The following is a 13,995-nucleotide window of genomic DNA, read 5'->3' on the forward strand; positions in this document are numbered from 1 at the left end:
AGGCAGGTCCAAGAGTGATGTTTTTAATAGTCCCCTGCTGACTCAGAAGAGTTAATGCATCTGTCCCCAAGCTGCTTTGATTTAAAGCATTATCTTATGCATTCAGAAAGCCCAACTGACAAACAACGTGTTAAAAAACAAAAGTAAACAAGGTTATTAGAATGCTGTGATTGCTCCCATGTATTTTTTTTTTTTTTTTTTTTTTTTTTTTTGCTGTTAATCTTCTTGGTCATTACCTTTAATGAATATAAGCTTGGAACTATATATAGCAAACATGTAACTCAGAGGAAGCTTGTCATCACTGAATTTCAGACTAAGGAAAAAGATGTCGTTAAAGCTCATCTTGTCTGGAGCTCTGGCCCTTCTTACATCCCCACACCGGGGGGGTGTGTCTTAGCACAATGCTCCACGCCTCCTCCTTTCCCATCACACCATGAAGGAGACATTATGGGTGCACTCGGGGATCTGTGTTGCTCACAGCATTCCAGCTGAAACTCTACTCCTTTCTCTCCTCACTTGAGAGAGATCACTGGAATCCAAGTAAAAGTGACATCATTAAAAAGTGACATTATTAGTAACAAATTACCAACCACAAAACTCGCAAGAGATGACTGGTGTGCCTCACATGATGGGAAGGAACTAGCAGGTCAGTGTGTGTTCCAACATGGGCAGTGGGAACGAGGGGGTCAAACATGGGCAGTGATAGGGAATTCAGTCATTGCTGAGGCAACACACACACACACACACACACACACACACACACACAAACACACCAAAAACCCAGCTTTGATAGCCAAAAGTTTTTCTTATATTGAGCCAGAATCTATCTCCCCATGGTTTCTACTCATTAATTCTAGCTCTACCACTTGGGCTGGATAGAAAAATTGAACCCCTCTCCACCCAATGACTCAGTGTATGAAGATAATGACCATGTACATTTTCCTATTGGACTTTTTCCACACCTGAATCTGCCAATAATCCTCTCTTACTCTCATATGAGGTGGCATTCTTTCTCAACAACTTGCTCTTCTTAAAACTCAAGGTTGCTCCTTAAAAAGAATCCCATTTTTATTAAAGGGCCTATAGACATGTTTCTATCCCTAGGACATCTTCTGGGTTCAACAGAAGGGATTTCCCAGAATAATTTTCAGGCTGCAAAACAGATACTATATTCCTCAGCTTAGAATTCTGAATTAACCATATAATCAGGGACAAGAGACATGTTCAGGATTTAGCTCAGACGCCCTCTCTCTTCTAGGAAGCCTGATATACCCAGTCTGAAGATTCCATGGGAATCCTCCCCAGGACACCAAGCACCATGTTCTGTAAGGTACTGATTTACGCACAATTTTTTAAAAATCAAAACTGGAAGCCCCTTGAAGGCAGGGATACTGCCTTAACATGGAGGCACTTTCCAAGTAAATTAATGAATGTAACTGTACACACAACAAAAAACTACACAATCATTGCAGCAACTGAGGAAAATTTGAGAAGGAACCAGAGGTTCTTCAAATTTCAGAACTTCCTCTTAACAAAAAAACCTATAGCTTTTCAAAGAACAAATCCTCCAATGTTGCACCAGAGTAAGACATTTAGCCTGTGTTTAACAAAGCTTGTAAGCAACAGACAGCATTTAAAATGAAAACAAAAAGAATTCCATGCAAGGCACTTAGGAGAGAAATAATGATGGGCAGGGATCCTACAGAGACAGCACAGCCGCAGGATTCTATCCAATCAGCTCAGGGAGAGGAGGGCTGCAGAGCTAAGGGACACACATGATGATTTTACTGCATCTCAGCCACAGAGTGGCTGGGACGGCTGATTAGAGAAACACCCCTAGGAAAACCCACTTCTCTCTCCCAGTAATGCTGCTTGAAGCAAACCTCTAATTTATTTCATTTTGTTATCTAATTGCACCTCCGAGAATACAGACGAGCAAAGGTCTCTCTACCCCAAATGCCTGACGAGCAGAAAACAAACTATGGAAAGGCAATTCTTCTGTCTGCTTGGGAACACTGAGCTCAAACATTTGTGTGAATAATCAATTAACAGGCGAGAAAAGATTTGAGAGTCTAAATCCAAAGCAAGTGCTTTTCAATTACCACAGAAATCTTATACTATTCATGTAAATTTAGCATGGGTGGAGGGTACAAAATTTGCAATAGAGACACAGAAACAAAAGATATACAGAATTAAAAAGAGTAAAACAATTGCCACACTGCACTGAAACCTAAATCTCTCAATTTATTCAGGTATAAACCCAAGTAAAGAGCCATGAGTGTGTTCTTCAGTCAATCAGATGTTTACTTTGCTGCAGGAATATCTATATTTTGAAATAAAAGTTTCAGAAACATTTCTATAAATTAGGAGAAATAATCCTTATACCTTCCTTTCATACTCAGAGGAAGGTCTGTTGGTATTTGCCTAAAGTAAAATGCTTGGAGGATTCTCTTTTATTTCAATTAGTCTGCAAAACTGGCATATATTTCTCACCAAAACAAATCTCCAAAGGTCTAATTAGTTGCTCAGTGATAAATTCTACTCAGTTCTCCAAATTTCCTGTTCTTTTTAGTCTCATTTAAGAAACAGAAAGTTAGTTTGTCTCACTTTAGACAGTGAGCTGCCTAGCTTATTCCCTTTAGTCCTGGCAGATGCTAAAAGGAAGTGTCAAATTCTGATTCCTGGTACTTAGTTCCAAATTCCTAAATACCTGCCTAATCTTTCATTAATTACATGACATTGGCCACGTGGCATACTATAAATGCTCTCCAGGGGTGCTGGGAAGGAGGAGCATCAAAGCACAAGGAGGGATCAAGCAAGATTGGGTGAAGACAGAGGCGGATTAACCCATGGGCTGCTCAAATGAAGCGTGAGGAACTCCAATTTTATGGGCAGTAGAAGAGTCAAAGACAAGACATTTCTGGAAATGTGTGTCAGGTCCTGGAGTCTCAGATGCTGTAGAAGATTGATGGGTAAAATATTATTTCCAGAACTATGGATATTAGTGGCTACCAGCTTTGGTTGAGGATCAGGTGGTATTTAGAACCATCCAGAGATGAGAAATAGGAACCAATGCAGACTTTGGTCCAGTTGGAGGAAGTAGGTGCCAGGCCTCAGCTGTAAGAGTCTGGTTTTCCAGACTTCTGAAGGCTGGGACTCAGAATTCCAGTATAAAATCTCCTCACCACTGGGTATCCATCAGTGAGGTCTATCTCAAGAACTTAGCCAGAATGACCAGCTGGGTCAATACCATGCAGTCTGATTTCACAAGACCCTGCCTCTTGGCAACTTATCTTTTTTTTTCAGGAACTCAACCATTCCCTCTTGCCTGCTTGCATGCTGTTTCCTTTACCAGGCTCTGCTAACTCTTTCCCGTCTTCACTTAACTATCTGGAAGGTTCTCCTTGACAATGCAGTATGGGTGAGTTTCCTCTGTGCTGGGCTTCTGTAGCTCCACGAGTTTTCCTCCTTGCCACGCTGGTCATTACTTGCCCCAAGTTTGCCCCCGCCACTAGACTACGAACTTCACGCACTCAGGAACCTTGTCTATATCCTACCTCCTGGTTCATGGAAGACACAAAGAAAATATTTATTGAATTCATCAATAAACTCACCAAGAGAAAAACTAAAAAGACAAGGTAGAAAGTACCTAAGATTTTTTTTTTTAATTTCTCACACTACACTAACGCATACCTAGGAATTTTTTGTTTGACTCTTCATGCAAACATAGCAAAAAAAGCAAAACTGAGGCAGCCTGTTGGATCTGATGTAGACTAAAACAATATCCAGTCCCTAAAAAACTTCTGGTAGAATCAAAATCAGAATATTAAAAAATTGCTTTGTTACAACAAAGTACAAAAGCAATATTCTTAACAATGTTTAAATGCGGTTTCTAGGTACCATAGTTTGCAACATCCTCTTCTGTTCAAGTACAGGATTGCTACTCTCAGATCCATTACCCACAACCCACTTAAGACCGAAAATGTTTCTGTGCACAATGTAACACACACTTTTAATCATAAGCCTAAATATCACCTACTCTGAAGAGCGTTAAAGTAAAAGTAAAAGCGAAAATATGGCTCATGTCCCAAGAAAAATAAAATGCGATGTTTTGTTCATCACTTCTACCCTCACTTGCTGAGAACCTACCTTTTAAGCAGAAAGCTAAATAATCTACATTATTTTTAAGCCTTAACTAAAATCCCCCAAATGAGTATTAGTCTTCTCATTTTACATTCACTTAAAAAGGGGCTCTGCTGGGTGCAGTGGCTCGCGCCTGTAATCTCAGCACTTTGGGAGGCTGAGGCAGGCGGATCACCTGAGGTTAGGAGTTTGAGACCAGCCTGGCCAGCATGGTAAAACCCTATCTCTACAAAAAATACAATAATTAGCCAGACGTGGTGGTGCATGCCTGTAATCCCAGATACTCAGGGAGCTGAGGCAGGAGATCGCTTGAACCCAGGAGACGGAGGTTGCAGTGAGCCAAGATCATGCCACTGCACTCCAGCTTGGGCAACAGAGCAAGACTCCATCTCAAAAGAATAATAACAACAATAATAATAAAATTTTAAAAAGAGGCTCTGATCAATAGATGAACTTTGCGACACATGGTAGGAAGGGGAGTTTGGGCCAAGGTTGGACAAGCTCTAAAACTGTATTCTCTCCATTATACATGGCTGCCTCTGGCCAATCATCCAGTAAGGAAGGTCCTTAAAGCCAGAAAGTGACCTAAACTCTCCCAAAAACATTTGGGATGTCATTCTGCAGCTTCTTTTCTACGCATCTTACCCTAATTCAAACGTCAGCTCAACACTGTCCTTATTTTTTTTAAATGATGATGAAACCCACCAGAAAAACTCACCTTCACTGAGGTTTTGTCCTCAGGACAGTACAAAGGGAAGACAGAATATTTTACATTTTATGTTCTAAAATATACACGAAAAGTAGTTTTAAATAACAAAATGTAGTATTCTCAGAGACCAGTGGAAAACAGTTGCCCTCTCCCGTTTTCTCTTCTCCTCTAATTATGGTAGACATTTTTATGTCAAAGGGAACACTAGGCAGTAGTGAAGGCTTACCCTTTCCATCTCTTTGAAGTCATCATCTAGCTTGGTTCCTTCAGCTCCTCCAACCTTCTCACTCACTTTCTGTAGAAAATAACCACAAAGGAGAATTATTATAAACAGTTTCTTTAAAAAATGTGTTAGAAATTTTAAGCACTTTCACAAATGTCATCTAATGTAATCTCACAACCATTCCCTGACTTAGGTGGAGAGTCTCATTTTTATGGCAGCAAACTGTGGCTCTGAGGGTCTGAAAAACTTACTAAAGGCTATGCATCTGGTGGGTATAGAAGCAAGCATTCAAATTTGTATCTTCTGATTTCAACCTCAGTGCTCCTTCTATCAAACAAATCATTATATAACTACCTAATCCTAACATTTTCCTCTTGAAAGTTCTAAGGGACAACAGCATCATACAATAATCATTTCCCTCTGATAATGGATCTCAAATGCTACCTATGCAGAAAACTGCTGCTTCTTCAACCTAGTCCTAAATGGACTATTGAACAGATAATCACAAACATCTATCAAACTGTTATGAAAAGAAAAAAAGTCTCAGCCCAGCTAATCTTCAGACAAAAGTACTTGTATAGTATAGTCTGTCTCATAAAGCTGTCTACATCCTTATGTACATAAGACAAAACATACAGAAAGCTGTTGAAGGCATTTCTTTGCTACTTGATCATTTTCCATTATGATACATTTTATATTTGTCAAATAACAAATGCAAACAGTCACTAACCACATGTAAAATTCATGTTCAGAAAAAATTAGGGCCGGGCGCAGTGACTCACACCTGTAATCCCAGCACTTTGGGAGGCCGAGGCGGGCGGATCACGAGGTCAGGAGATCGAGACCATCCTGGCTAACACGGTGAAACCCCGTCTCTACCAAAAATACAAAAAAATTAGCTGGGCGTGGTGGCGGGCACCTGTAGTCCCAGCTACTCAGGAGGCTGAGGCAGGAGAATGGTGTGAACCCGGGAGGGCGGAGCCTGCAGTGAGCGGAGATCCCACCACCGCACTCCAGCCTGGGCGACAGCGAGACTCTGTCTCAAAAAATAAAATAAAAAAATTAGATACACTTTTATATTCTGAAATAATGATTCAAATTAAATACAAACGGATCACACAAAAGATACTCTGGTTTTATCAAAGACACAAATACTAAATGTTAATGGCATGAGACCTTTTCATTCCCTTTAAAACACCCTAATTGTAAAGACAGATGCTTTTCCCAAAGTTGTCACTGTATTACATAAAGTTATCGCACACAGATATCAAAGTATGGTTTTTCATTTCCTTCAATAGCAGCTAGGTTGAGGGTCTTTGAGAAGATTCCTACCATGACCAACCCACAGTAAGTTCAGCAACAACCTGGTTTACCTCATTCCAAAGGGCCCCTGGATACCCTGCTCCATCTCCTGGCCAGGAATGCTCTGATATCTCCTTCTTGGGGGACCTTAGCTGTGTTGCTTACCCCCTCTATCTGTCCTTCACTCCCACTTCCTGCCATCAGGAAAATACTCAGAAGAGACCACTCTTAGGACAGCCACAAGTTGGAATTCTATCATCACTCTGGCCCTGCATACCAGATGTCACCCATTCCATCCCATCAGTAGAAACAGGAGAAATATGGCGCAGTGGAAGAGCATGACAAGGACTGACCCCTCCGTTCCTTGATAGGTACACAGAGTGGTTATGAAAATTAAATGGCATAAGAATTATAAGAGCATATGTCTGAACCTACATGGTATACAATAAATCCTAGTTCCTATCTCTCACCAATAAAATGTATATCTGTTTACCATATCACAGTTTCTCCCATCAGTTTATTTAACTGTTATTTCATACTTTAAGAAGAAGCTGGCAATTTTCCTTGATATAATACAATCTTAGGTAGATAAAGGGCAATGATTCAAAGTGAAAGGTTATTAAATTTGTATCACTGACACATACTTTCAATTTATCATTTAATATGTGTACCCAGAGAACTATATAGAACATTTATTATTACTACATTGAAGATGAGAAAAGAGAGGGTTGCATAAAGTACGATACTTGTGTATAGTAGACATCTTTAGCTAGGAAGAAGTAGAAGCAGTTTTTCCAGGAAAAACCCCTAGGAGTTTTTACATCCACCCAACAGCTCTGAAGAGCTGTCCGTGGTGCTGGATGTCTCCGTCTGAAGTTCCATTAGACTCACAAGGCTAGAGGTGTACCCGCTGCCTTAACTCTTAATCCTTGATATCAGCCCTCTCACTTAACTTGTGCCCTGAGTGATGCTGACTGATGATCCCCTATTTCAGCAGTCTTCACAGATTTAGGATTTGTCTGACATCAATACCACCTAACCTGAAGCCTGTACCAACTGTGATCTTGTTTGGCAAGCCAGCTTCTTGGCCTGCAATCTTAAGGGTTTTTAGCAAACTAGAAATTGGGTGCGGGGGTTAGAATTCAGTTAAGAACCTACTAGGCCAGGCACAGTGGCTCACACCTGTAATCCTAGCATTTTGGGAGCCTGAGGCAGGAGGATCGCTTGAGCCCAGGATTTCCGAGACCAGCCTGGGCAACATAGTAAGACTCTGTCTCTACAAAAATAAAAATAAATTAGTTGAACATGGTAGTGTGCACCTGTGGTCCCAGATACTCTGGAGGCTGAGGTGAAAGAATTGCTTGAGCTCAGGAGGTTGAGGCCACAGTGAGCCGTGATCGTGCCACTGCACTCCAGCCTGGGTGACAGGTGAGACTCAGACTCAAAAAAAAATTTTTTTTTCAAGTGCCAGTGAGTTGACCAGCATATTCAGGTTTAAGTTACAGAAACTCATGAATAGAGGGGGTCTTAAAGGTTATTAATATTGTCCCTATCACCAAACCAATTTTTACTGTCACACTGATTCCCTATCTCATTTTGCTCAGTGACAACAGTTTTAGCTCACATGTCAGTCCGCTCTTATTTTTCAAGTACATGGTTTACCATTAAATTTGGGCTAGGAAACTCTAATCTAGCTGAATTCCCACACAATAAAAAAATATTCTCTACAAAACCCCAAATCAATTGTTGTCTCCATTCTACATGGCTGTCTCCAATGTCAGAAAACTCACTATATTCCAAAATTCCGTTTGTTGTCAAAGAGAATCATTATAGATAGACCCCTCATGTGACCTGTGACCTGTGATATTTAATTTCATTTAAAAAACAGACACACAAGGAATATATAGCTGAGAGATGCTTTCATTAATAGAGAATCCTGGTAACCCTGTGTTAATCACATTTTGACAACTCTAGTGAATAAACCATTTCCCTTATCAAAAGCACAAGGGCTTACATCACACTTTCAATCCTATACTGTTAAATATAGAGTGATTTTAATTTCCCCTCTTCTTGCATCCATCAACAGCATAGCACCACAGTAGCTGCATCACTCTATCAAATGAGATACTTGGATCCCACTGGCCATTAGTAATTCAGAACTAGTCTTGATAACACAACGGGGTCAAGTCATCAATCCATTGGCTTTAACTATTTGGGGTGTGTGTGTGTGTTCACAAAAGAGAGAGGGAAGAAGAGAGGGAAAGGAAGAAGGAGGGAGGAGTGCCTCAATGAGAATGCGAACAAGAGAGAGCTTTCCTCTTCTCTATAAAAACTGACATTTGAGATGCTGAGAGAGACAGTTCACCAAATATAGCGAATGATGTTAGCAGTTAGGTACTGATACACTTATACTGGCCTGAATGGTTGGTTGATATAAAAAATTTCTTACGTAATTAGATTCCTGGGGGAAAAAGTAATATTAAAAATAACATCTATATTGTTCTCTGGGCTATTTTTCCAAGTCACAAAGGAGCTAAATATATCAAGGCCCTGAATTTAACAGCGGACTATGTAACAACTGACTCATTCCTTAGGAGTATGGCAAACATTTTTTCTTCCTTTTCTTTAAATAATGTTATTGAAACTTCCTTTTGTTTTATGCATAAGGATCAAGGTGAGGAACACAGGCTTGCTGAGTCCATCTGGCCAATAATGAAGAGCTCTGTTTCTCCTTACCTGCTACTGTTTATTTGATGCTATTATTTTTCCAGTGAGGTGATATCTAAAATTGACACTTCACAGTACTGAATGTTATCTGATGCCACTTAGTATACTTTGACTAACATATTTGCCATTTGAGAAACTGTTCACCTATTTAAAAGCAAAAGATATGCGAATCAAACAGAACAAGTGAACCAATATGTCCCCCTATATCATCCAAAAAACTAAAAACAACTCCTAAAAACAACTCTCCTGTACCATTTAAAAACCTAAAAACATTGATGGTTCAAAACCTTTAATGGTGCCCATTTAGGACAACATTGAGACTTTATACTTCTAATCTATTATACTTCCCATACACTCGGTATTCCAAACAAACTAAAAATCTCATTTTCCTCTTATTCTTTATCGTCGTCCTCATAAGAGGTATTCAGTAAAGATTTGTTGAATTTCACTGCAATGTAGTTTTGTGAATACTAATGTTAAGATGACTTAGAGGTAGCATAAACCAAGGCAAATAAGACTGTCCACCTCATTCTGGGATGGTATTTCAAACAGCTCAACTTTCAAAAAAGAAAATAAATAATACAATCAACTCATGTTTTAAATTAAAAGTCTTAATTTTAAGCCTGCAGTAGTGGATGTCTTATGCTATATTTTTTCCATATACCAAATAAGAAAAATGTCAAAGAGGACCACCAGCCAGCGACAGCTTAAATAAATGGCCACTGTTCTCAGCCCAAAGGATGTTGTCCTGCTTTCCAATAATGACTCATCCTCCCCCAGTTAGCTGTCACCTCTACGCAGGAGACATTCCATCCTCTAGGGGTGGCTCTGATTCTTCCCAGCATTGCATTTCGTTTACTAAATGCTTAAGAGCCAACCACTGTGCCTCCAAACTGCCATTTAAAAAGGTCTCCTTGAAAACAGCATCATCAGTGAAATTCAATAGACTTAAGGCCCAATTTATTCATACCTCCCACACTGCCGGTTTATTTACCTCTTAATTTCCCTGATTTTGTTCAGCCACTATTCATGATGCAAAGCCAGGTTTCCTTACCATCCACCAAATGTGCTGTTTGTTCCCTTTGCTTTGCACCTGAAACTATTTCCTTTTCTACTCTTCAAATTCTACGAATTGCCAAAAACGCCCACCCAGATGACACCTTCTCATCTGTGACTCCCCATCTGAGCTGGAAGTTATCGGACTTCCTCTGTACTCTTAATGAGACATCATCTGTTGGATTACCTGGAACGAACTACTCGTTGAGTAAAACTGCTAAGCATATTTGCTCATATGAATTGTAAGCTGTTAATGGAAGAGATCATATACCACAGGTTCTTTTATTTGAAAATGTCTGAGACTTCAGTAATTAACATAGCGCTTGAAGAGCAGAGCAGAAAATATATATCTCAATGAATTATTCCAAAACCAAAAATTGCATGTAAATTAAATAAGGACCCTTAACTATGAGTCGGCATTGGTCTGTATCTCTTAAGAGTTTAATCTCCACTCCAAAGTGTATCTTTTACTCTATCAAAAACAGGGAAAGAGTAAGAAAATTCAACAAACTGTGATGTATTACATTTTACTTACAGCCAAGGCTAAAGAAAATTCTATCTTCATTTTAACTATTCTGCATTCATCCACTATACAACTTTCATTACAACTGCAATTAGTATTAATGACCTAATTATTTTCTTAATCTTGCTGCCACCTAAATACATGTATTTTAGTTTATATGCATATGCACATATTTGCATATATAAACACACACATATGTAGGCAAATGTGTTTTTGTGTGTATACCCACATACATTTGATAGAAAATAAACATAATACTTTTCCAAAATACTTTTTTGAAAAATCACCATAATTTTACTCATATTAAAACAGAATTACTTTAATTAACATTCTATAAATTAAGTATGCATAGGTTTTAAGAGTAGAAATCAGAATTCATAAATTATCCTGCCTAATCTGCATTATGGGACAATCCATAAAATAATTTATTTATATGTACAAAGAAATACCGTTGACAATTCAGTAAATGAGAGCCACTTTAGGCAAGGGTTTTTAAAAATTGGATTTAGAGTCAAGACACATGAATTCCAGTCTTGGAAATGTCACCTAATAGTTGCGTGAAAAAGAAAATGCCTAAACTCTTGCTGCCTCAATTTCTTCACCTCAGGAATGAAAACCAACATCATCTAACACTAGATCTGTTTTTAGAATTAGATGACAAAATATGTGTAAAAGCACTTTGTCAACTGTCAAAAATCATAATTTAAATAAGGAATTATTATTCCTTAATAAGCAGTCTTAAATGAAAGATGGAATTTTAAACTGATTTCACACATTTAGCAAAAAAATCTAAATGTAATTTAAGTGCATTATTAAAGAACAACATTACTTAATGCACAAGCTCTTTAGAAAGACGAAATAGCTATCCCTGTAGGACACTACTGTATTCTCAATATTTATAGAAAGGCATCACCTCTGATAATAAATAAAAGACCATCCTCTGACTGTGTGCAAAAGTTCTTTGTTATTTAGTAAAGTACCAAAACATTTAAAAAATACAATACAATACTTGATGACATATCAAATACTTAGAGGGAAACAGGAGAGTAAAATTTCAGCAGTATTCTTTTGGTATTTGGCTAAATATACATAGATCTTGTTTTCGCAGATGGTGGTATCCCCATGTATAATAGACAGGGTGGATTCACTTTATGCAGTATATGTCTCACACCAGTCTTTCTCAGCTGTCATTAAGTTGGAATGCTTAAATGCCATGATGTTTTGAAAATGGATTTCAAAAAATATATATTTATTTTCCTATCCGGAAATTTAAGATTTTCTTAGAAAATGAATAAAGGCATTTTGTCTATCTAAATTGAGATAATTTTATTTCTCACTATCAAAAAATTGTATAATTAAGAAAATTGGAAAGTTTCCTTTTATATAATATAAAAAACAGTGATGTTCCCATGAATTCAACAGGATGAACACTGATTTTCTTTGAATATCTAGAGCTAAAAACTTTAAAATGAGTTTGAGTGAGTTAAGTACTTGGCCTTTTTCCCAGCTTCCAGCCTATTTTGTTCCTTGCCAAACACTTTATGGAAAATGCAGAAATTGATTTGTATGATGCTGTAATTGTTTCTGGTGTGGTTCACTGGGGTTAAAAGTAATAACTTTCTCAGCCCCATTTCCCCAAGGTGAAAAATTCCCATAGACTATGGGGCAAATTACCTAACATCCTTCAAAAGGAGTTGGAAAAATTTATAATAGAGGGATCATGCAGAGCTTTCAGCTCCTTCCTGGAAAGATGGTTTATAACTACATATTACCCACAGTTTCATTTGCAAGGTTTCCTGTTTTTGCCTTACAGAAAATGTTTTGAGTATATACAATGTGCTGAATAAAAAATAACTGGCATTTCTCTATTTTTCAACTCCCCCAAATAATTTAGTTCATCATCAGATAAGGGACAATTTAAGAGGGCAGTTCAGCAAGCAGGGATGACATTTCCATAGTTTCCCATCCCTGGCAATAGGAAAAAATTTTATACATTTTCATAGTCCACTGCAATAAGCCATTGAAGTTACAGAAAATATAAAAAGACAGTATCTGCTAATAACAGACTCTTAAGACTTGAGGTCAGATTTATGACATGTAGTAGTTTTTCGAATTCTATTTAAAGCTAGTCATAAATCCCCTTGAGAAAAAAAAAAAGCAACTCATAAAGAAAAGAAAAAAGTGCTAATAATTACTTTGGGATTTCTGAGCTGGTTAATAAGTGGTCTAGAACCTAATGCTTGATGACTCTGTTGATAAGGCCAAAGCAAGTCAATCAGGATTTCTCATTTGTTAAGAGAAAATTTCTGGCTAGCCCCTTTCTACTAACCAGTTTTGTGAATTGAAACTACAAACTACCCTGGGCCTGTTTCCTCATCCACAAAATGGAGCCACAAAAGGGTGGGCCTGGGTAATCAGAAGAGTTCTAAGATACGTTACAACTACAAATTTCATGCTTATTTCTGTGATGGTGAGTTGCATGCATCAACTTCGCAAGTCTACAGTATCCACTTATTCAATCAAACTAATGCAACAGCTGTGAAGCTGTTTTGTGAAAATGGTTAACATCTACAATCTGTTGACTTCAAGTAAAGAAGATTATCCTTCATAATGTGGGTGGGCCTCATCCAATCAATGGAAAAGCCCTAAGAACAAAGCTGAGCTGACTCTCAGGAAGAAGGAATTCTGCCTGTAGACTGAAGCATCAGCTTCTGAGCAAGAGTTTCCAAGCCTGCTGACCTGACCTGCGAAGTTCTGACTTGTCAAACACAATCACATGAGGCAATTCCTTGAAATAAAATTCTCTCTCTCTCTCTCTCTCTATATATATATAAAATCACGTGAGGCAATTCCTTGAAATAAAATTCTCTCTCTCTATATATATATATATGTATGTATATACACACACACACGTATATATGTATGTATATGTGTGTGTGTATATATAAGTATGTATGTATGTATATCCATGTCTCACCATTCTGTTTCTCTGGAGAACCCTAACTGCTACAATTTCTACCTGCTGCAGTACTATTTATAGTACAACACAGGCAGACCATATATTAGGAAAGGGAGGAAAAGAGAAAGTACTATGCAAGGTGCTTGAAAAGAAAATGCCATGACATTTTTTTTTTTCAGATTAGGGTTATTTTGGTGCAAGTTCCATTCTTCAGAAAAAAAGAGACAAAAACATCTTAAGATTAAATCCACCAAATGGAATGAATATAGCAGCACTCAAATTGAATGCCTACTATATACCTGGGACTTTGCAAGCACTGAAGGTTTTAAATGCAAATAAAACAGGCACATGCT

General features: G+C 38.1%; 1 protein-coding gene across 1 annotated transcript in view; it reads right to left on the bottom strand.

The window, feature by feature from the left end:
- The window catches only part of SH3GL2 (SH3 domain containing GRB2 like 2, endophilin A1), a 219,430-nt gene that overhangs the window by 43,301 nt on the left and 162,134 nt on the right, over positions 1-13,995 (bottom strand). Inside the window, exon 2 of the mRNA XM_003822609.5 lies at positions 5,079-5,147. Coding sequence (XP_003822657.1) covers positions 5,079-5,147 — 69 coding nt within the window. The remainder of the gene's footprint in view (positions 1-5,078; positions 5,148-13,995) is intronic.

Source organism: Pan paniscus, chromosome 11, assembly GCF_029289425.2.
Source record: "Pan paniscus chromosome 11, NHGRI_mPanPan1-v2.0_pri, whole genome shotgun sequence".
Taxonomy (NCBI): domain Eukaryota; kingdom Metazoa; phylum Chordata; class Mammalia; order Primates; family Hominidae; genus Pan; species Pan paniscus.